This window comes from Tenrec ecaudatus, chromosome 1 (assembly GCF_050624435.1).
Source record: "Tenrec ecaudatus isolate mTenEca1 chromosome 1, mTenEca1.hap1, whole genome shotgun sequence".
Taxonomy (NCBI): Eukaryota; Metazoa; Chordata; class Mammalia; order Afrosoricida; family Tenrecidae; genus Tenrec; species Tenrec ecaudatus.
In genome coordinates, this window is record NC_134530.1 from 199,023,038 (window position 1) to 199,047,828 (window position 24,791).

The window sequence follows — 24,791 nt, forward strand, 5'->3', positions numbered from 1 at the left end:
GGAAACCATTTTGGTGGCCATGGTGCTTCAGGAATCGAGATGCTTTTGTCACCCAGAGAGCATACCCATCCCATAGCTCAAGATAGAAGACCGTGAAGCAGTGAATCCAATTACTGAGCATCAGCAAGCTCCCGCACAGGAAGGGAGAACAGGCAGGGATGTCCTGCCAAGCCAGCAGACAAGCAGGGTAGGCATTGTATGCTGCTGTAGACTCCTGGGGACCTTGTTTGGACAGAGTGAAATGCTGCCTAGGTTCCAAGTCCTCTTCATGGTCATCAGTCTGATGCTTGACTCTGCTGCTGTACTGAGCCATCCTTGACCATTTCTCTCGTTCTCACTGACCTGCTACACATGATGACCTTTTCTAGCAGCTGGTCTTTCCTGAGGACAGGCCCAAAGCAAGCCAAATGGAAGCTCTTCACTCTTGCTTCCTAGAGGCATTTTGGCTTAGATTCGTCTAAGACTGAGGTGTTTGTTCAACATTCTTCTCTGCCAATCGTCTGTCAGTATGTCATAGTGTTTTGACCTGCATGTTGCTGGGATACTTGTTGCTATGGTGCTGGAAATGATGCCACCAGTATTTCAAATAGAAAGTGTTCAAAAGCACCGCCATCCTAATACAGATGAGGAAGAAAGGTTTGGCGTTCTACCTCTGCGAATTAGCCAATGAAAACAGACGAGAGAGGTCAGTGATCCAAAATGATGCATAGGCCAGCCCCTCGCAAAGTACCCCAGTACCATGCAGAGAGATCAAGCAGAGGGGAGGGTCAGTTCTTCAGTCCTCCATCCAAGTGGCCAGTAAGCTAACAAGAGCCTGCTTTCCAAATAATTGTCAAAGCTCACGTGTCCAGACAGAAATAAGCTTCATTAACGCAACCTTCTGTAACGAGGTTTCCCTATAAAATGTCGTGTTTATGTGCTGCACACATGAGAATCTTGGCCGGACTATTCCCTTACCTGAGCTCATAACAGTACCTGTGCGCATCGCTAGCTCGGAGCTCTGTGGTGGCAACAAAGCGCTGCCTTCTGATGCAGAAATAGACACGATGGAAGGAGAACCAGGCGTCGTTCCACATGTGATTCACATCGGAACCACTTACAAACATCACGATGAACCAGAGCCTGGCGTTCTAGCAGCCTCTCTGTTCCCTTTTGTTGCAGTCCTGCTGTTCCTCTCCTGGGTTCTAGGCTGGTTTTGTCACCGAGCCTGTGCCCCAGTCTTGGTTTATACTTTCATTCAAATTGTGTTCTTTTTCAATCATATTGTTTTTGAGAACCTCTTCTTTAAGCATGATGTGCAAAATGCTCACCACTTGCCCTTCCGATTGAAATGTCAGGACACATCTCCTATAACAAAATGAAATAGTCTCGGTCCTTCCCTCCCTCTGCAAGCACTGCACGCCACCCCCACCACCACCAACCCCCGCCGCCACCACCTAACACCGAGGTATCAGTGATTGTTCAGATGTGCCCACACCAGGATCCCACTGGGTGTGAAAGAGACAAAGATGAGCAAAAGACAGTTTCTGCTCACTCAAGTGAGAGAGCCAAACACTGAAAGGAGAATTACTGTAAGAATTACTTTAGTGAGATATATGTGTGTATATGTATATATATGTGTGTGTCTATATATGTATATGTATGTGAATATATATATATACCATATTGAATGAAGGGGGAAGTGCAGAGTGGATACCCAAGGCCCAAGTGTCGGCCAATGGAGATCCCCTCACAGAGGGGTTCAGGAGAGGAGATGGGTCAATGAAGGTGCGAGATAGTACCGATGAAGAACACAGCTTTCCCCCGGGTACTGGATGCTTCCTCCCCCCAACTACCATGATCCGAATTCTACCTTGCAGGGCTAGATAGGGCAGAGGTTGTACACTGGTACATATGAGGGCTGGAGGCACAGGGAATCCAGGGTGGATGATACCTTCAGGACCAGGGGTGTAAGGGGCGATGCTAGGAGAGAGGAGGGCGAGTGGGTTGGAAAGGGGGAACTGATTACAGGGGTCCACGTGTGACCTCCTCACTGGGAGAGGGACGGCAGAGAAGAGGGGGAGAGGGAGACTCCAGATAGGGCAAGATATGACAAAATAACGATGTATAAATTACCAAGGACACATTGGGAGGGGGGCGCGGGGAGGGAGGGGGGAAAAAAAGACCTGATGCAAAGGGCTTAAGTGGAGAGTGAATGCTTTGAGAATGATTGGGGCAGGGAATGTATGGATGTGCTTTATACAATTGATGTATGTATATGTATGGATTGTGATAAGAGTTGTGTGAGTCCCTAATAAAATGTAAAAAAAGAAAAGAAATTACTTTAGTGGTGGAGGGCATGCTGGGAAGGGAAGAACACAGTCCTTCCTAGAGCAACGGGGGGATATGTCATTGGAGGACACGTGATTGGAAGAAGATCCTAGTGGAGGCTGGGAGTGGAGACCAGGCAAGGGAACAATGTGTGTTGACACACGGTCACACCAAAGGAGAGCTGGGCGGCTTGGAGCACAATGGATGCTGAGTCCTGCTGTCTGTATGGTAGTAGAATGCTTAAACCATAGCTTAGGAACCGTTTTCTTCTTGGCCTATTAGGTTTTTCATGCCTAATAAGAAGTTCTGTAACAAACTTATTTAGCAACTTCATGAAAGTGTTATTTCTATACCATTCCATGTACTGATTTTTAATATATAATACAATTATTTTAATGCATTTACCAACTTGTACAACTAAAACCACACTTCCATTTTAGAGCACTTTCATCACCCCAGTAAGATCCCTCACTCCCACTCACAGGCAACCAGCATGCCCACAATCAGCCCCAGGTAGCCCGTGTAATGTACAGATATTGTCGGTGAGTTTGGAGTGTCGTCTTTGGGACTGATCTCTGTGATTGCGATAGAGAAGGGCATGAGTGTTTTTATGTCTCATGATACATACCAGCTGATTGCTTTTCCAGGAAGTCGTACCATTTCTGACTGCTGCCAGTAAGACGGGAACGTCAAAGCTACAGCAACAAAGCCATAGAAATCTTTAGATGAACAAACTGTTGTTTGTTGACACAGCCTCCATCTAGAGCTGTACAGGCCTGAGGGTGGTGTTCCCACCTCTCTAACCCTTCTCCCAAAACTTCTTGGCTCCTCAATTTACTCCGCGTCAAAACAGCAATTTGGCTATCCTCAAAGGACTCACATCGTGTTCCTCTGAAATCTTCGCTGAGTTTCTGAAACAAACGAAGCGTGCAGCGGTCAAGAGCAGGGCTGCAGCGTGGGCGGGGTCAGGTTGCCCAACCCAGTGCGACCGCACAGAATGAGCAGGGGCATGGTCATGATGGAAACACTCTTAATGCAACGTTCCTGGCCTTTCTCTCACCAAAGGGATTGTCCATTCTCTTAACACGTAATAAGCCCTGTGCTTGTCTTGTGTCCTTTGATAAACTCTAACTAGATTAAGCCTTTGGAGTCCCCAAACACGGTTGTCAAAGTCTCCTGAACTGATTTCTCTGCTTTGAGTTTCATTGGCCGAGCAGACCCCTCAGAAGCCATTGTTTTGATTGGCCCTTTGTCCAAAAGGCACCTTAAGGAATCTAAGGCGATTGCAAATCGGAGGGACCTTGTCTGGAGCCCTATCAGAGACATGTTTCAGTACACTTGGCTTAGAGTAAATTGTGGTTGTATGAACTAGTAGCGTTGTCTTTTCACTTGTTAAATGAGAGCTCCGTGTCACTGTACACCCTCAAGAAATGGATATTACTGTTTTTAAATAACTCATTGTTCTGATTTGCATTTTTGATTTCTGAAACAGACCTTTTTTACCCCATTTGTGTGCTTACTGGTTCTATTTTGTTTTGTGCCAGTTTGCAGTTTGTGCCCTTCTCCGTTTATTAATATTCTCTGCTACTTTTCATTTTTTATTTGCATGAGCTTCTCATGACTTTTATCATTCATGTTTATGCTACAGATAAGCGTGTTTTCCACTGTCATGCTTGCTTTTTCTTTTTACCTTGTGCTTTTTACATTTTTGGTGTGCCGTCCAAAGGCCTAGTCTTACGTCTTCCTTTTTTGTGTGATTTTTTAGTTAATGTTATCCCTTCAAAGCTGAAAGCGCCATCGCCCTTCCCAGAGATTTGACAGGAGTTCTTTCCTGTGTCCTGTTTTCCTAATGGTTCTCTTGGATCCACCTTTGTCAGATACTAAACCATTTCTCTGGGAATACTATGTTCTGGGCTGTTGAGTTTTGTTTACAAAGAATGGACACCAAGCTAAAGGAGCAAGACTCACAAGGAAAAGTATTTGCCATTTTGAGCAAAAAAGAAGGCTTCCTGCCCAGAATGAGGTAAAGGGACATCTCTCTCACATTAGATGGAGGGTCAGATAGGGCACCTCCAGGCAGGTTCCCTTCCAGCACCCATAGTGCGGAACTTTCAGCCACTCCGTATTCTGGACGCAGCAGTGACTTAGACGGTTTCACAAACCCAGGGCTTCCATTTCAAAGGGAAGACAGTCGACCAAGAAATAAGTCAATGTAGTAATACTGTCAGGTAGTACATGATATAAAGAGAACGGAAGCAGGTGGTTACATCTTTATTATTGGCGGTTGGACATAGGGCTCTCAATGTTTGATGTCATTTTTAAGAACTACAGTTTATGAAACACTTATCATGTGCTCAGTTTTGCTGAACTCTTTGATTGTAGCCTTCAAAACCCTGTGGGCAGTTCCACGCTGGCCAGAGGGTTGCTCTGAACTGTAATGAATTTGTAGAATGGGGTTTGGTACGGTGGCCCTCTGAGCAGAGATCTAGAAGGTGAGAAGTCATGGGCGGGTAGGGTGGGGGTGAGTCAGGAAGCTGCCCAGGAAGGAGGAAAGAGTACGTGTCATGGCCCTGGGGTAAAAGCATGCTTGCTTTTTTGGAAGAGTTGTGTATTGTGGATCCAGATACAGGTCTAATTTCTGACCTGGCAGTTTATGAGCTGTTGAATATGTGGGTCTCATTTTTTCAGTCTAATTATGAGTTCTAATTTACGACTCACGGAGTGTGCCCCCAGCTTTGCTAACCACATTAGTTGTATTATAATTTCCACGACCACCGTGCGAACCACGTCTGATTCCCCACACTTGACAGATGGGGCAACGGAGACCCAGGGCTTCCTCTCAGTGACTTCCATCTAGTCCAGTGGTTCGCAACCGTCCTAAGGCCGCGACCCTTTCATGCAGTTCCTCCTGTTGTGCTGACCCCCAACCATCAAATTATTTTCGTTGCTACTTCATAACTGTCATTTTGTTACTGTTATGAATTATCATGTAAATACAGGATTCATTTTCACTGTTACAAATTGAACATCACTAAAGCATAGTGATGAATCACAAAAAACAATATGTCATTATATATTGTGAAATATTTATCTCTAATGACAGATCAATGAAATTTTGTCTTGAAGCATGGTGTAGCATGGATAACATAGTCTTCGTGCTGAGTACTCATGTGGGCGTATCTGCATGTGGGCCAACCTGCCTGGAGACGGATAGAGGAGCGGTGTCTTGGTTCCTAACACCATCAGAAATATGTGTTTTCCGATGGCTTTAGGTGACCCCTGTGAAAGGGTCCTTCGACACCCCCCAAGGGGTCGCGACGCACAGGTTGAGAACCACTGATCTAGCCTATTGCCGCTGCCCGCTGGCTGGCTGATGCTCAGGCGGACTGTGCACAGAAACGGAAGAGAGGCGCACTGACCATCCAAGCAAAACCCGCCCCCCCCACCCCGCTCGCCAGGCCTGGACACTTTGTTTTTAACTCTGCGGAGAACAAAGACGGTTGGCACACTTAGAGGGACAGTTTCTTTATTTGAAGTTGCACTTCACCCTTGGAACTCTTCCCCTTCAATCTAACAATCTATCAAATTAGAATCATGCCGCACCCACCCACCTCCTTTTTTAAAGAACTCCTTCAGTTTCTCGTTAATTCGTAGCCTGCTCACTTAAACAAACAGAGCATGCTCGTCCGGCTGAACTGTAGTTCACGGAAAGGCCCCGGAAAAGTTCACGGACAACCCAAGAAGAACGCAGGAGCGGCCCACCGGGACCGGCTTTGGTCAGGGAGGCTCGGGAAGGGAAAGCCCCCAGAGGAGCCTGGTGGCGCCGTGGATAAAGCACTCCGCCGCTACGGAAAAGGTCCGTGGTTTGACCCCAACGCCATTCCTAGGGAGAACGAGCTGCCTGCTCCCATAAGGCTTCCCAACCTTGGACACCCGTGGGGGCGCTTCTTGCTTGGGTCCGAATCGACGGGACTGGACGGGACGGCGGTGGCGTGGGTCTGGTTAGATGCACTTCCCCATTCTACACTGGAATGCCCTGTGGTGCCTGCGGACAACCCTTCCTTGTGTGTGTCTGGGAGTTTCCACTCCCGGCTGCCGGCGCCTCCTGGGGCTCTTGCTCTCTGTAGCATGCAGTGTGCCCTGTGGACAAGGGTGGGATTGTGTCTAACAGCCCCTAATTCTGCCGTCACAAAGATCCCCATTTTGTGCCCCCCCCCCCCAGGGGAAAGGGCATGCTGAAGGGAAAAGAATCGCTGTGTCTCCAAACCGGGCTCACTCCCACTTCCTCTTTTGCGTCTCTTTAGCGCAGTTCTTTAAAGATGTGAATGAGACTCAGATGGGGGCCCTGTGACGCCAGCCTGCCCCCCTCCAACAGCAGGTCTTCTGAGGGCTCCCCTTTCGTGGAACTGCATCCGAAGGCCAGATGGCAGCTCTTGCTGTCAATGTGTGTCGGATTTCCAGGTTTTCTGTTAACTACAATATTTGGTTCTCATAGCTGTTGACAGGAATGGTAATCACAAAAGTGGGACTGATTCGAATTTAAATGTAGTTATCAAGTTGCTGCAGCTGTAACATAAAAGGCGTGGGCCAGCCCTGTGGTCTTGAGCCTTCCCCTTCCTCTGAGGTGTCCTTGCAAGTCGCAGCACCCCTCCCCCGCCCTCCTTCCCTGCAGGGTCCGTGAGCAGTGACTGACAGCATGTCTGTGATGCACGGGGGCAGTTTGCATGCGTCCTCGTTCTCCTCGCAGCCATCCTCCTTTCCGAGAAACAGGTGCTTGGGGAGTTCAAGTTGCTCGCTCTGGCCTTTACAGGAAGCAATCAACCTGGAGGGGCTGATGGACCCTCTGGCTGTGTCACTCTGTTCGCCATTTAGCGAGTTGGAGAGCCTACTTCATCAATGACTAGGGAAGTGAGTGAGTGAGAGAGAGAGAGAGAGAGAGTATTGCTTCCAAGATTTGCCTCGTGGATGAGGAGCCTGCTCAGCCGCACAGTGGCTGACCGAGCCCTGGACCTGCCGGCCCATTTATACCTACGAAGCGAAGTGGAAGGACTTAAGAGTCCTTCCATCGCCGAGCCTTTATTTCTGTGCGTGGGGTTCTGAAGTGTGGAGCCCCCGGCCACGGTGGGAGAAGGGACTCCCAGACACTGCTCGGACCACAGTTTAAGACACAGCCTCATTCGCCCGGCAACCACAAGAAGGACGCGTCTCTCTGCTGCCAGGGGACTGGGCATGCGCAGTCTTCACACTAACGTTTGCAGCCACAGTACCGATGGTAATAGTGGTCCCAACTAGCACTTACTGCCTGAGTGTCAAAGCCTGTAGTTTTCCCCATTTAATACTGATCACACCCCTGTGGGATAAAAACCATAATTATTCCCAGGAAACCAAAGCCTAGTAATTCACCCAGTGTCACGAGAGGGGTCTTCGGAAAGTTTGTGGAAATAATCCCTTTTCTTTTCCATTCCATTTTCCACCACCCTTTCTTTTGGAGTCTCATGTCTCCTGCCTTCATTTAGAAAATACCCTGCTTCTTTTCATCTAAAATCTCTATGAAAACTCCACCTGCCCTGCCTGGGGTCCTCCAGCGGCATGCCCCTGTGCCTGTCTCCGCCGTGCTGCCCTTCATGAGTGGAGGGTATGCCGAAAGCATCATCTGCAGTTGCATTGATATGTTGATATGTGTCCCAATCTCCCTGTGAGAACAAACTACCAATTGTAGAGGGCCAGGAGGTTCTCTTTTCGGCCTCCCCAACCTGGACGTCCTCAGTGGGGTGGACCCAGGCTGGCATCTGATGAGCAGTGCCCGAGGGGGCTGTTGATGGTGGATGGCCACAGATCCCTCGTCTCCCCAGGAAGATTAGCCACACACTTTAGTCTCCACCAAGGAGAAGCTTGAAGCAGGCCTGGGGCCTTGGGCACTCTACAAGAGTGGAGAGTTACCAATCAGACAGTAGAAGGAACCAAACCATGCAGCACGTTCAATGAGCACAAACAAGTCTGGGGCCACTGACTGTGGAAACAGCCCTGAAGACTGTATTGTGTGGGTGCATTTTTCTAATTTCCCAAAATGCACACACACATCCCCAGGCACTCCTCACTCACCTTCCCAATATTAGTTCGTGGAGCCCTCGCTGCACCTCTCTAGAACAGCCCCGCCGTCTTCCTCCTGGACAGATGAGGAAACGACACAAACCGCTGCTTAGCTCACGATCCCATAGCTACTAAGATGCGAACTGGGTTTGGCACCCAGCCACGAAGTGCACTCTTCACGATGGTGATGCTTAGAACATGTGAATTATTTCCAAGGCACTGTGATAAAGAAAAGATAATACATGTAAGAAATACTTCTATGAAAAATCATTTTAAGTGAGAGTCCTTTTTAGGAAAAGCAGTTTTATAAAACAAATAAGCTCAAAACCCAAACTCACTGCCATTGAGTCAATTCTGATTCACAGTGACCCTATAGGACAGGGTAAATTGCCCCTATGGGTTTCTAAGACTGTAGCTCTTTACAGGAGTGAAAAGCCTCATCTTTCTCCCATGGAGCAGTTAGTGATTTAAACCGCAGACCTTGCTGGTAGCAGGCCAATGGGTTGCCACTACTTAATCACAGGGCTCCTTAGCCCCCTAAGCTGGGACATGTCATATGCATTTAAAGCAGTGACACAGCGACCAAAGATTACATATGTGGTTTTGGTTGCAGGTATGTATACAGGCATGTACATATGTATATAGGCATGTACGTATGTATATAAGTATGACCATGGGTACGTATGTGTGCATAGATAGATAATTCTCTAGGCATATTTATATACAAATCTATATGTATCTTTGTTTATCCATGTTATAATAAACCATAGAGAGGACATGCTATGGATCGTTCTTAAACATAGCCAGACACCTTATGAGATTGTTTTCTGTTTCTTTTAGTTTGAAGAGTTAGGCTCATGGGACAACTCAGTAAATTGGCATAAAGTATTCACAGTGTATGATCTACATCCTAATATGTTGAATAGCATCTGGGATGTTAACAGCTTGGGAGCCACCCTCTAAGATACTTCTATTGGTCTCTGCTCTTCTGGAAAAAAGAGAAAGAAAGAAGGCAAAGGCTGAGAAAAAACACTAGTCTCCATGACTGATAGTTGACAAGCCACAGCCTCCTCTGTCCTGAGACCTGAACTCGATGGTGCTCAGCTCCCTCTACCTTCCATTCTGATCCTGACACAACAGGAGAAAGATGTGGAATAGAACTCAGATTCTGTACCAGACTAGGTAATACCGCACTGATGGAAACTAGAAAGCCCCCTGAGATTGTTGCTTGCAGATGCTCTTTAAACCTTACGCTAAAATTATCTCTCGAGGTCCACTTTCAGCTAACTAACGAAGGGGTGAGTAAAATAAATACTGCTCCTTATGAGTCAAGAACTCCTTTAACTTAAAGCCGTCTTCGTGAGACTATATGGTCAATATGAAGCACAGGGAACAGGGCAGGACCCTGGCATCCGGGAAATGGTATCACTAGAATGGACTGAATGGGAGTGATGAGAATACGTTGTGAAGGATGTAGGCAATGTCACTGATGATTGGAATAGAAACTGTTACATGGGAACTCCATTTGCTATGGAAACTTTCACCTTAAGCACAGTTTAAAAAAACAGATTTGAAAAGAAAAACCTTTTAAAGGTGCAACTAGTAATAAACCTTGATTTTCATAAAGCCTTATCTATGGCTTTCTCCCCTTAGAGCCTCGGGGCAGGGTTGTGGTGCAGCCAGGGCGGGATCTTGATTCCTGTGCTAGGTGGGTCTGATTACAGACCAGGAAAGCTGTCAACTTGACAGCTTTCATATAGGTTCCTATGGGTCCTATAGGGTCACTATGAGTACTCTGACAACCCAGGGAGGGCAGATACAGAGTGGACAACCTATCCCTCACCATAACTCAGTGGATACATAGCCTGGTGGAGAGGATGGGATGTATTCCAAAGGAACAACAGTGTCTAGTCCTTATACCTCCAAGTGACTGCTTTTGTTGGATCTGAATCAAAAGCATCTTTGCCTTTCTTGTGCATGTATCACATACCAAGCCTAGAACAGAATTCACTGAATTCTTATTTTCTTTTCTTGATCTGGGTTTATTTTCTTAATCTACGTGTTTTAATTTGAAACCGACTTCCTTGGATTACACCAATTGTAAATTCCAGGGACGAAACTAGCCCATTGAACCATGGCCTAGCGGCTGTGCCATAGCCCCGTAGAAGGACAGAATCCAGGCACAAGAATAGCCTATGGACTGTGTGCAAGGTCCGCGGCTTCTTTCATATTTTCTTGGAAAGAAACTGAGTTCCATGTAAGTTTTGCACTGATAACCACAAGAGCCCTGGTCCAAATCCATCAGCCACCCCCGTTCAGGAGAAGGATGAGGCTGTCTGCTCCCGTAATGATGTATAACCTCAGAAACCCTATGTAAGGTTGTTATGAGTCAGAGTCAACTTGATAGCCATGGGAAGGGATTAACCTTATGGTAACTTCTTGATAAAAGGCTAAGTCTTAGGATGCCTGCTGTCATGTGCATCAAGGACTTTGCTGAGACACAGTAAAATTCTATACCTTGAAGTACTTACCGTATATACTTGAGTATAAACCGACCCGAATATCAGCTGAGGCACCTAAGTTTTCCACAAAAACTACATTTAAAATGTGCTGGAAAACTCGGCTTATACACAAGTATATATGGTAGTCTACTACTACTAGTTGCAAGTACCTCGCCTGGTCCTTATTCCAAACTTGTTCTCCAACTTGTACCTTTTTGATTAGCTGCCGAGTACCCCTCCCCAGGAGTCATGATGTACATATAGCTCATATACTCAGCCAACAAATATGTAGGGCACATCCACCATAAGCCCAGTAGAAAACCAAACCAATCCCCGTGCCATCGATTCCAACTCACAGTGGCCCCTTATGGCATTTCTGAGATTGTCCGCTTTTAAGAGCGCTGACAACTTCATCTTTCTCCTGAGGCGTGTCTGGTGGATTTGAATCACCAACCCTGCAGTTAGCAGTGCAACGCTGACCTGCCTACACAAATAATCCATGATGACTCCTGGATTCTTTTTCACGGAGAAAAAGACCGAGAGAAACGTGATGACCAGGAACTGTTTCGAGCTCTGCTCAGAATGTTGTGTTCACGTATTGTTTTCTCCCTTCCCACAGGGTCGAGATTACTGTTCGGAAGAAGAGGACATCACATAGCGCCAATTCTCCCCCGCAAACCAGGAGCTACTACTGTGTAAATAGGTTACACCCCGATTGAAATCTTTGCAGAGGTCGGCTCTCTGCGATGAACAGCGCTATTAACAAAGGAGATCGGTCCATATCGTCTGCCCCATTAAAAATTACAGTGTTTCTTAATGAACTTGCAAAAGAATCTTGCTAAAACACACACACACAACAACAACAAGAAACTATTATTGAACTTTCTTTGTTGCTGCTAGTTAAAACTTGTTGCAACTTTTCACTTCTCTCGTGTCCTGGTATGCAGCAGAATTCTGCAGCTTCACCTTCAAGAGACTATTGGGTTTTACAGCTACTCTCCAACCTGTTTTCTAGAAGATGAGGTAGTGGGGAGCGCAGATCTCAAACTTCTGTTCTAGGATGGTTCTGCTCCTAAGACAAGCGTCTCCTTCCCCCCTTTCTCTCCTTTCTCCCACCTCTCCCAAGTAGTCCACAGACGGACTGAGCCTGGCTTCTCACTGGCAATGCTGAGCTTTGGAGATGGGATGGTTGCTATGGCAAGCCGTGGTTCTCTGCTCAGAAGTCAGAGAAGCTGTCACTGATGTAAAAGCATGTTGGGCTAAGACTCCTGGAAGTGACCTGGGAGCAGAGCAGCAGGTCGTTCCATTTAATAAGTCTCCTAGCCAAGGATTAAGCTTGCAACATTGGCTTTGCTCAGATGCAGATGGAAGTGTGATCGCAATCACTTTGAACCCCTCCGCCCCACTTTTTTTTCTAAGAAAATAAACATTTTACTGTTTTTATGTATCCTTGTCTTCTACCATTCATCCAGCTCAGTGTTTTCAGGTGACCCTGGGTAAGGAGGTGGAGCCCTCCTTTGACAGTGACGCTGGCCCGACCATCCCAGTCACTGTCCAGCAAGCATCAAGGGCTCTCCATAGTCAGAAGAGATAGGGGGACACCCCACAAGCACCCATGTTGCCTTTCCTTTTGTTGGCAAGGAAACCATCCCGTTTCCTTACATCTCCCCTTCAAAATGTTCCCTGAGCTTTCCGACTCCCTGGTTCCTCTGCCGTCCAGTCCTGGAAAAGGCATGTGAGCTTGCCCACTACAAAATGCAGCCCCTGGGCGGTGGCCAGGTGAGGGCCCAAAGCCCCTGGGCAGTGGCCAGGTGAGGGCCCAAAGCCCCTGGGCGGTGGCGGGCAATACTGACTATGTCTTCTGTAGAGTTTATTTTTCCATATTCTAGAAGAGGACGAGCTGTTCTCAAAAACAGAGGTAATATTTTTAACAAATATTGTCACAAGTAAATAGTGATTGAAGGGGGGGGAATTAACATTTGTATTTTTTTAATGAGTTTGATAGCTTTGGAGAGGGTTCTCTTTGTTACTTTGGAGAGGAGAGGGGCCCTCTAATAAAGACCATGACAACAGGCCAGGTTTGGGTTTGTCTCCTCCCCCTCCCCCCACCGCCCGCCACCTGCACAACTCCCAAAACACAAGAGTAGAATCTCTCTCTCTCTCTCTCTGAATTGTGAATCTGAAGGGCCTCTATCGAGCCCCAGTCTGGGTAGTCGAGCGCGCGATCACTAGGACTGTGTAGAATGAAGAGCTACACTTGTTCTTGCTGAGATGAGCCGTGACTTCCCAACCCATCCCCATCACTGCTCGCTCGGGTGCTAAGGAGATTTCTTCAGTCCTTTGAGAGGCGGGGCAGCCAAAGTGTGTGGCAAGGCCTCCAGTCAAGTGTTACAGAAAATGGGCTCCAACCTTAGCAACACAAACCGTCCATTCTTTCAGCTAGCAGCAGCTATTTTAGGGAGCAGCTGGGGTTGTTACATAAATAGAGATGCAGCCAAAATTTAGGGCTTAAAAAAATTTTTTTTAATCCCATTTCAAGCAGAGAAATGCAGGGAGAGCTGGGTATCCGAGTCTTTTAAGTCTCCCTCCCTCCGGATGGGTTTTGGCCAAGTGACCAAAATAGTTTTCCTCAGCTGAGAACGAACGGCAAAACCCCACCTCAGACATGTTCACTGGGGATTGGGTCACTGGTGGGTGGATGGACTTTTTCCCGGTATTTCGTGTTCACATCAAGCCCGGGAGTAAAGCAAACGCTCAGAATCTTCCGTTTCAGTTTGCTTCGGGTCTCACCCCCGTCTTCCCAGAAAAGCACCCCCTTACTCCTGTGGCTTTTTCTTCCCGCCACGTGTACACAGAGCCAAGTGCGGCATCAGAGCCTGATGTTGGCATGTTACACAAAACCAGAAGTGGTGTTCCCATGAGCCAGTGCTTCTCACCTGCAGCTCTGACTCCCGTGTGCTCTTCGGCACACGGTACATCTAGCCCCCAGAGGTGGGGCAGTTGATGGCAGATGCTTCCTGGTTAGCCACACTCTAAACCATCGCCCATTCCTTGGTGTTAATCCTAATATTGTCAAGTGACTTGTGTTTGTACTTTTTTGTTTTGTAATGCCTTCTGAAAGGATCTCAAGCAAAAATGTTTGCCCTGCCCCCTCGCCCTTTTATTCTTGGGTGCTCCAGCATTAAGCAGATTGCCTCGCTGACAACAGGGAGCATGCTGATGTAGTTTGGTGCCTGTTATCTCTCTAGGCCTCAGGGAGACCTAGACGGGAGGAGGCAGGGAGAGCTGTGGCCCTGTGGATGGAGACAACAAAGGGGGAGAAATGGGTGGAGAAGCCTTAACGGAGAGAGTGGATAGGATGGCTGTCTGCCAGGTACAGCCCAACTGCCTGACGGCCAGCGGGTAGCGGGTGGGGCAGGCCTGTCAGCAAGATTTACAGCTGGAAGACACACACCGTATGTGCTCTGGAGTTGTAGAAGTGTAAACGGTCAGCCACATATGTGAAGCTCTGGACCATGGAGTACTGCTCTCAGAAGTGAATGTGTGTCTGCTACTGGCAGCAAGCCTTCCAAGAGAGTTTCGCCTCCCTGATGCCGCCTGGCCCAGGCTTGGGCAGAGAGCACAGAGTGGTGGTGTGGTCTGGTTAGGCCCAAAGGAGCTACCAAGTCCAGAGACGTGAAAACTAGGTCAGCCCTCAGCAGCAGCAGCCACCCAATAGCCTGCTGGGAAGCAGGTCTCTCGCCATCTGCACTGCCCTCGTCTGAGACGGGCTTTGGTCGTTGGAATCAGAACTGACCTGCCTGCCTGAAGAACAGCCTTCAGGCCGAGGTTCTCTAGGCCTCCAGGCAAGTGCGTCACTGCACAGGCTTACCTGCACCCGCTCTGGTGACTGCATCAGAATCAGATTGCAGAGTAGGGAATGCTCCTGGCTGCAAGTTGGCAGTTCCAAGCCACCAGCCACTCCTGTCTTGGAAACCTACAGGTGCAGTTCTACCCTGTAGGGTCAATATGAGTCAGAATTGACTCCAAGGCAATGAGGTTTGTTTGTTTGCTTGTTTGTTTGAATAGCCGGTCAGTACCCAGGAGCATGCCCAGGGCTGAAGGCACCCATTTCGTATTTCCCTATGATGCCTTCCCAACTTTACGTTATAGCTTTGCCTTCCTGCCGACCTCATTGCCACTTTTGTTCTCTGAGGGACAGATTCTCCTATAAGGCAGGACCAGCCTGCTAAAAACAGAAGATACCATCTATGACTCTTATCTCATTTGCTTATGCAGGGATGATGTCCAATAAGCATTAAACTGCTAATCAGCCACTCCTTGGAAGAAAAATGAGGCTATCTGCTCCTTGAGTTGCTATGAGTCATGATTGACTTGATGGCAGTGGGTGTAGCCTGTGCTGAAGGGGCAAGCTCATTAGAAGACATTGGACAAGGATTGAAAATTCTTCTACCACTTTTAGGTAGACAAAAAACTGGCTTAGTTAGGTTGAGTCATAGTGTGGAGTGGGATGGTCAGTTTCTGAACCCCTGAAAACATTGACTCTGAATCTTGGCCTCAAGCCTGGGGCGTGCTGTTTCTTAATGGGACACTATCAGTGTTGAGGGGCTGTTCCTTCCCCTCCTACCTGCCTCCAAAGGGAAGACTTGGCCTTTGAATATATTCAAATTTTTCTATAAAAGGTGCCTCTCATGTTTTCTCCCCCTAGAATGGAGTCTCAGAACATTCTTTCTTTGTATGTCTTAGACATTTGACTTTTTATTATTTTGTGTAAAACTCCATGGGAAAAATAATGTCCTGTCAGGGGGAGGGAATGCTGTGGACATTCTGGACACATGGGAAGGGGGGTCTTAAAGGGGGAGTTTGGGCTTTTAAAGTGACCAGCTTTTAACATTGGTAAAGTGGGACACCATTGATAAAACTCATATCCTGGCAACATAGCCACATGGCTGCCGAAAACCGTGTACCCTAACTTGTGGTGCATTCTTTCCAAAAATCGGGACTTTTTTAAAACGCCGCAGAACGCATGGAAAATTGTTAAAAGTCGGGACTGTCCTGCCAAAAGTGGGACGTCTGGTCACCTTATTTATGACTTCACAGGTAAATGACTGGACCCCAGACAATTCCGTGATGTTTATCAGTCTACAAATGTTCCCTGCAGTGCTCCTTTGAAAATTTCATAAACGCAGTCTAAGAATTGCCTTTACCAACAAGTATTCCTTTATAATCCAAGGGGTGGAGGTGATGTCATTGACTTCAGCATTACCCTTTTTTTTTTTTTTTCATGTCTCTGGAAAAGAGGCAAAGCTGTGTAACGAGATGAGACCTGCTGGTGAATGTGCTTAATTCTGTCGCACCATAGGACTCCGTAGCTGTGCCATGTTCTTCAAGTGACTCATGAGCCTTACCTCAGATCTGTGCTGACCTGGGGATCGTGGAGCGCAGGACGAGGAGCTAATGCTTATTATGTGCTATATGCCAGGCAGTTTATAATTGCCTTCTGTAATGCTCCCAATAATTCTGTCAAGTGGATCTCTTACTCCTGTTTTCTAAGGCATCTCTCTTAAGCATCAAATGCATCTAGCCAACCTGAATGCTTGGATGAAAGAAGGAAAGGTGTCATTCAAGTGTTTTCAAAAATAAAAATTTTTATTAGTTTCTCGCCTTGTCCAACACTGTGAAAACTTCCCTTTGGGGGATAGCTACTTTCTAGAACCTCTCTTTGGCTCATCCCCAACTTTGCTTCCTCTTGGGGAGTGTTTCACTTGGCTATCCTCCTTCTCATGAGCTACACCTAAACCTCGGTAGGCCACCGGCTAAAGGGAATGCTTTGGTGCCAGAAGGAGAGGGCTTTGGGAATGTAGGCATGTGTCTCTCCTGAAATCCTTTTGGCAGTTGGAAAAGGGACTTGGCACTTGGGCAGGTAGGAACCAAATGCAGCCAGAACCGGCTTGGAGGGGCTTTGGTTTCTGCCCTGGCTTCCCAAGACTTCTTGTCCCATTGTATCTGCATCTGTTAGCCCTCCCACCCCCCCACCCCCTCCAAACCACAAACCACCTTCATCCTGCAGAGAAGTCTGATAGAATCAGCAGTGGGCGAATGGTAATGCTTGGACCATTGACTTATGTATTGAAATCTGCATCTTTTTGTGGGCTAGGGCTTGACGAAACTGAATAGGCTGCGAAGGAAACATGTAAGAGTGTGGTGTCTGTTTCTGAGCCATGGACTGGAGATCTGTACTTTCCAGACCAGGTTGTGCATCAACACTAGTTGTGACTCTCAGTGGTTTGGGTAGTCACCCAGTGACTCGAAAGACCATTTAAATGAATTGTTCCAAGGTCAGAAGATGAGCCCAAGAACGCCCCCTATGTCCTCTCTTTGCTTCTTAAGGCACATCAGTAAAGATGATTCCTGTCTCCATAGCAACAGTTAAAGATGCCACCTGGAGGGGCCCCGGCCCCACTCTCATTGACTTAGCTGGGAAGAACCAGGAGAATGTCGTTGTGTAAAGGGAGACCCAGTTTTCCTGTGAAAACTCTCAAGGTCCTTGTTTTCTAATCCGGCAGCTGCCAAATTCCTTCAAGACGATGTGGAAGTAAGTCTTGTCTCTTGAGAAAGATGCACTCCCTAAGCATAAGGCCCCCCTGTCCTGCTGCCCTCTCTACCTTGAATTCTCCCTTCTTCCCTTCCCAGGGGTTATTTTTAGCCCAAGGCTTTGAACCCAGTTAAGTAAGACTTGGAGGGAGTAAAAAGAACCCCACAGATTGTCCAGAAGTGCCTCAGGATCCCTGGAGTAAAAATAGGCCTAGAACCTTGGGGGTAGGTTGGCCTAGACCCAAAGTGATAGAGCAGTCGCTGGTCCCCTGGCATGTATTTCCGGGCAGGCCTTCCTCAGCAACCTGTTTTCTCCTGACAGTCAAATGAGCAGGACCCCGCTGATGGAAGTTTCCCAACTGATTCCAAGCCAGCTTTTCCATTCAAAGCAAGATGCAAATTCACAAAACGGATCTCATTTCCTGGAGAAGAACCAGGCATCTGCCTTAGTACTCGAAACACAGGTCCTTTTCCTTAGCACTCACATGTGCACACACGCGTGCACACACGCATACGTGCACGCACACAGGTTCAGGTGATCGAAAAACAATGTCCAGGAAAGTATTCAACCAGTGGCCCTGGGGTCTATTCCAACTCCTGGTGGCCCCCACATGCATCAGAGTGGGACTGTGACCCTGATGTGTGTCAGGGTGGGACTGTGACCCCCACGTGCGTCAGGGTGTGTCTGCTCCAAAGGGATTGCCGGGACGGATTCTGCCCAGGGACATCTCCAAGCCTTTCTTCCCTTCAGGGGGGCGGGGAGGGGGACTTGTGCTTCCAACCTGTCAGTTAGCTGCCAAGTGCTGTAACCACTTGCACTACCTAAGGTCTCCAGGAGGGCATTCGTGTGCGTTGACCATCACCGTACCAGAGAGAGCTAGTGGTCCCACTCGTGAACATGTGAGCTGAGACTGGGATGGGAAGCGCACGGTCAGGAGATCTTGCCTTTTGTCCTCTGTACCTGCCAGGAGCATCTGTTTGACTCATCTGGACCACTGTTTGACTCACTGGGCATGGGAGCTGGCATCCTTCTCCAGACCCAGACCCATGGGAGACATGTCCCTAAGAAGATCTGCCGGGCACAACCATAATGCACCCATAGCCCTCCTCGCGTCATCTCACTCACCCATGAGGCCTTGACTGTCGTTTCAGCCGCCCGAACAGTGTGTAGAGTTGAGGCCCTTTCGTCCAGGTGGGCATGGCTGTCGCGTTTTGTACTTTGTCATTGCCTGTGTGGAGGATTCATTTATTCAATAGATGCTTTGTGGAGCACCGCCAGCACTTCAGGCTCTGAGCTAATAGCCAGGGATACAAGGTACATGGAACACAGCCTCGGAACCGAGAAGTCCAGGGGCACTGTCACTCGATGGGGTCAGTCCTGGACAGAGGAGGGGTTTCTCCAAGTGGCAGCCAGCGCAGGCTGAGGGAAAGCTGGGGCTTCCTGAAAAAAGACATCCAAACCCAAGTTTGTTGGGGTGCAGAGCCCTGCCAAGATCTTCCTGACTGAGGGGAGAGTGTACGGCTCAGGCCATAGGAAGGACAGCGAGCTCCCTGCAGAGCCAGCATGCAGTAAAGAGGCCAGTGCACAGAGATGACCAGAGAGGAGAGGAGAGGGCGGGCTAGGGCCCGGGGCAGTCAGTGGGGGCCAGTCAAAGAGGGCTCCAGCAGGCTTCTCAGTGGGCGCAGAGAGTGAGGGAGGGAAGTGTTATTTGGCCTCCACTTCCCGGGGCCTAGGTAACCCCTAGAGGTCACTGCTGTTTGCTCCTCAGAAAGAAATGCTTCCTGAGCTGCTGTATCTTGATGGCTCCTCCAATTGCCACCCAAACCTCACTTCCTTTCCCCAAGCCGTTTGAATCCCAGGGCCAGTACCTGAGTAGTACCTGGTTTGGAGACATTTGAGGGGTGGCCTCTGGGTTACCTTGACCTTGTAGAGGCACCAAGACTACATACTACGTCTTGGCAGCAGGCTGGCTGTGAGTGGCCCAGTTATGAGGGACCATACTAAAATAAATACACGGAACTTCAAAAAGTTCATGAGAAAATGGAATGGGAAGAGAATGGAATTTTTCCACAAAATTGTTGAAGCCCCCTCCTCCTTGAGCAGCAAGCAGCAGGGGGTCTTTGCGGCTAGTGTGTGATGCCCGCATGTCACCAGAGGCAGCCGCCCCCTGACAGCACCCTCTGTGCAGGTCAGGCGTGAGACTGTACCAGTACCAACTGAACCTGCCAGGGAATGCGGCACGTTGAGGGGGACCACAGGTGACATGTATGCAAATTCAGGCTGCCAGAGAGCGCACCTGGAGACAGCTGCTGGGACCCCATGATGGGACAGGCATGGCCACTGCAGCTTGGTGGAGGGGGGGTCAGCAAAGGTCCAGCGGCTAGCAGAGTCCCTTAGGGAGACAATTCGTGGTGCCTTTCAGGTTTTCCAAAGAACCTATTCCATGTTTAAAGTGTTTGGGTATTGTTTTGTTTTGTTTTTCCAACTCTTTTCTTTCTTCCTATTAAAAAAATAGCAATCTCTCAAAAGGTAGAAAAATAATCTTCAATGCGTTAATCATGTACTAACTGAGCCAGCGTGGTTTTCGCCAACCCAAGAAAAGGCTCAAAGAGGTGGTATAGAATCCCATGGGAAGGTTGGAGAATTGGGGACTGAAAACTGTCATTTTCCCAGTATTGTCATTCCGGTCTTCTGCTCAGGGACCCCAGGTGCCCTTGTTGACCCTTGGGGTTGAGCTACTTTGCAAGTCTCCCACACCTTTCCTGGGGTCACCTGCCATCCCCACGGGACCCCCGCTCCAGTGCCCAATCATTATTCCTCAGTTAGTTCCTGGGCCCTCTTTAGGGACTGTCTAGTTCAATTTCGGGGTCTCGTGGTTCCCACAGGTCTAGGTGTTTTTTATTCCTCTGGCCTGTGGCGACCCTCATGTTGGGAACCAGCTGAGCGCATGTCGCCTCGCACACACCCCAAGGTGTGTGCAACCGTGGAAGAGAGGGGTGTCTCCCCCCCCCACTCCACCCCGAAACCTCACGCTCCACCCGAGTCTTCTGCCACTCTAGTTCACATCTCCCCCTAATCACTTCCACCTCTGCACCCCGAGAGGTGAAAACGCCTCCGTGCCGAATTGGCTGTGTTCGCTGTTCGCGGCGTGTTTACATTTTATTTAAGAAGAAGGCCTTCCTGGCAAGGAAAATCCGGTGGCAAGATTGCCAGCACCAGCTCTGGGCTCGGGAGGTCTCTGGAGGCCTGGCGCTTCTGGGCCCCGCAGTCGCCTCACCAGGTGTGCAGGCGAGCAGGGTAGGCCTGGGTTACTGGGCCCACCTGCGCCCATCCGCCCCCATCTGCCTAGGGGCCCTGTCTGTGGATTGCCTTTTTCTCCAAGATGCAGCCTCGCTCCTGTACTGTTAGGTCGGGTACGTTGCTCTTCAAAGGATAAGATACGAAATCTTGTAAGCAGCGTCTCCGCTATTTCCTCGCAAACCCTGCGGAGGACCTTGCGTGCCCCCCTGCCATCTGTGTGTGCCCATCCACCCCATCTTCTCTGAGATGCTGCAGCCCTGAGCAAGGGGAGCATGGGCGCCCCCGGCGGGAACAAGGGCAGGCGCAGCCCCCACCGCCCACGCAGCCACGTCCAAGTGAGTCCCAGCGCCCGCCCGCGGCCAGCTTCATGGGCCCCGTGGCCAGGGTGCTCAGAGAGGCCGGGCGCTGTGCGGGCGGGAGGTCCCCTCTGGAAAGATGGCGTGTTGGTCCTCGGCCGGGCAGACAGGGCTTTGGCAGTGACCCCAACTTCCCCTGCTGGGAGCTCTTCTTACCCTCCACGTGCTTGGGCAGGACTTGCTCCCCACAGTCCCAGGGAGCCCACTTAGCTTGAATATTATTTTTTGGTGTGACCACCAAGATGTTATGATGATGATTCTGTTCCATTCTGAAAAGGGTCTGAGAGAGTGTACAGGTCTAATTATATATACATATTTATACATGTGTATTTTTGTTTATTGTTACATTTTGACATTGAACTTTCTATTAAATAATTTTTAACAGTTGGCCTCACTGTGCTTTCTTTTCCCTTTTTTTCTGGGGGGGGGGATCTCCCTTTTTTCCTGGATCTCAGGGAAGAGGGTGGGAGGGTCCTTTTGTATTTTGGGGAAGGGGAGGGGGTAATTTTGCTGATGTACATAAGGGCTCCTCCTCCATCCCCTCACCCCCCCTCCCTGGCATTCTCCTGTGTCCATTGGATATGCACCGCAACCGACACCTGCAGGAAAGCCCCCAACCTTGTTTTCTTGTCCTCTGACTTCAGCGGCATCCTCAGTTCATAGACTTGATACACAAATGGGCAGTGATAGTAAATGATGCCTTTTCCCTGGCTTGGTTTGTGCCCTCTTTTCCCTTCCTTCATTCTCCCCTAGGCTTCACCCTCCCTGACCCCCCCCCCCCCACACACACACACACACACACACTCCTAGCTGTGAGATCTTAGACAAAACTCTTAACCTTCCTTAGCTTAGTGTAAAACCAGTATTTCCTCACAGGTTGGTTCTGAGTGGATCCCGTGTCAACACTTGGTAAACAAATGTGTCTCGTTTTCCCTCACCTCTTCACCAAGACTGTTTTGTTGATGCATTCGCCTCCTTCAACCAGCGCCTGTTTATCAGCTACACAGTGTGTTCCAGGCACTGGGCTTGCCATAATTGGGAGTCACGGCTGTAAAGATTAAAGTGATTTTCCAGCTTCCAAGTTGATGGCTGTACCTTATCATCTCAGACATACTCAGCTCTTAATCTGTGACTACCTTATATATTTTAGAAACAAAAAACAACCCGCTGCAGTGACCTTCTACTGAAAAGACCCAAACCTGCATGCAACACACTCACGCTGGGAGATCTTGTCGGAACGTGAAGCCAGGAATAGCCCGCTTTCCTGTCGCCATTCTGTCCTGTCATCCATTCACCCCTGACCAGCATGAGCCTGAAGCCCCAGCCCAGTCGGCCTCCTGCCCTCCGCCCTAGCTCTTGGGAACAAATTCTCTTTGAGATTTACAAATAGCGTGGTGGTGAGAGCAAAGGGGGGAGGGGAAGGAAGGAGGCACAGCCAACAAGCTGAGAAGGAGTTGATAGCTATTCCCAGGCTTTTCCCTCCAAGCAATAGAGCTGGAAGTTCAAACTTGCTGCTATGTTTTATGGGCTGTCAAACAAGGCAAAAGCCCAAGCTACTGCCCAAAGTCAAGCCTGGCTCAAGCTTTTTCTTTCCCAAACACCAAACTCTTTTCTCCCAGCAGAGCTCACTTGAAATCACAAAGGCCTGCCAAGCTTAAAGAGGTCTCAAACTCCACACACCCACACCCCACAGACACATACACGCTGGGTGCGTCCTTTAACCACAGATGAGGGGTGCGGTCCAGGAGGAACTCCCTTGTTAGAGACCCAGCTTCCAGTTTCCTGGCAATCAGTGGACTATGCCCCAGGCCAGCTGCCTGGAGCTCTCTTGTTTGGAAGAGGGAGTGGTGGGAAGTGGGATGTGAATGATTGAGGGAGGAAACTCAACAGAGCCTCAACACTCAAAGAACTGGAGAAAAAGGAGGGAGCAGGCCACAAATCTGCAGGAGCAAGCTGGGGGTCTGTTCGGCCTGGTTCATCAGGACAAGACTGGTTGTTTCCACGCTTAAGGGGTCCTCAGAGGACTCCCGCTCGCCCTGGCCATCGACCACTTATTCCCTGAAGATGAAAAGAGACGATCTGGTGGTAGAGACAAAGTTTTAATGACCTCAGCTCACATCATGTTACAAACCCAACCCGCTACTCCAATAGAACCAGCCTCCAGCCCACCATTCAGCTCTCTGCTGCACCTTCACCCTACTCCTCGACTTCCTGGTCTGCCATGTGGACAGTACCTGCTACTGTCCTCACCCGAAGAACCCCATCCCTCCTCTTCACCATGACCTTCACTCACATAAGGCCTGGTACTGTGACCCAAAGGCACACCAATCTTTGCTTCCAAGGCACATCTCATGTCAGGAGGGATGAGTTGGGGTAGGAAAATGAGTAGGCTTGAACCAGGATGAATTTTGGTAGGAGATTGGGGCTTCAAGTACAAGATGGGGCCTAGAAATTAGATAACTTCAGTCATTCACTCACTGAACCAAGATATCCAGCAGCCACAAGTCCAGTGCTGTGGGTCAGCAGCCACACAGCAGTGTATGGTCCAGAAGGACAGCAGGTGGAGAAGACATAATAATAAAGGAGGTGGGGATTAGGATTAACTGAAACACATGTGCAACAAGGCACAAAACTAGACCGATATTAGAAATAACCTTAGAAATAACATTGCAACATTATTTATACAGGGAAAAATATCTAACATGACCTTTAGGCCATGAGTTAGTCTGGGTAGACTAGAGAAAACAAATCCACAGAAATTCATATGTATAAGAGAGAGTTTTATATATAGGGTAAGTGTACATTAAGAAAGCATCCCAACCCAGTGCTACCAAGCCCATAACTCTGACATTAGTCCATATGTCCGACACTGATCTATAAAATCCTCCTCAAACTCACAAAACACACAATGACGCTGAATACAGGAGGAAAGCCAAATCAGTGAGTGTGTAAGCATCTCAGCACTAGCAGGGGTCTCCACATGGCTGCTCCAGCACCCAGGGATGCATCAGAGTAGGTCCATGTGGCTTCTCCTCAGAGATGCCTCACAGGATGTGAGCCTTGCCAGCTGAGGCAGAGAACTACCTAAGGCAGCCACAACTGGTCCGACCATCAGAGAGCAAGAGGCCATTAAGGTGTTGATTGCCAAACCATTTCTCTCTCTGCCCTTCAATTAATCCTGCATGTGTTCATTGGTCAGGTTGATACAATCTCACTAGCACAGTCCATCAAAAGGAAAATGAAGAAACAAATTTTAATGTAGTTAATGAAGAGCCCTCGTGGTGCAGCCGTTAAGTGGTCAGGTGCTGATCAAAAGGTTGGCAGTTTGAACCCACCAGTTCCTCCGCCAGAAAAAAATGTGGCAGACTGATTCCAAAGTTGATACAAAGTTGATACAAAAGCTGCCTAAGGGGCAGCTTTACTCTGTCCTATAAGGTCAATAAACCAGAACGGACTTGGCAGTGATGGGGGAGTATAATCAATCTTATAGCATGAATGAACCTCAAAATCATCAGTGAAGGAAGAGTGTAAGAATTAAAGGCAAAAGAAGTAAAGTGCTGTTCTGTACATAACAATGACTCACTGTGCTCCATGAGGAAATGTATGAATAGATAAGCACTCTGAATGGGTTTGTGAGGG

At 48.6% G+C, this 24,791-nt stretch overlaps 1 protein-coding gene across 1 annotated transcript in view; it reads left to right on the forward strand.

Moving 5' to 3' along the window:
* C1H1orf21 (chromosome 1 C1orf21 homolog) overlaps nt 1-12,973 on the forward strand; it is a 317,291-nt gene extending 304,318 nt beyond the window's left edge. The window contains exon 6 of the mRNA XM_075528302.1: nt 11,521-12,973. Within this exon, the coding sequence (XP_075384417.1) occupies nt 11,521-11,559 (39 nt within the window). The 3' untranslated portion in view covers nt 11,560-12,973. The remainder of the gene's footprint in view (nt 1-11,520) is intronic.
* Nucleotides 12,974-24,791: the final 11,818 nt, after the last annotated feature.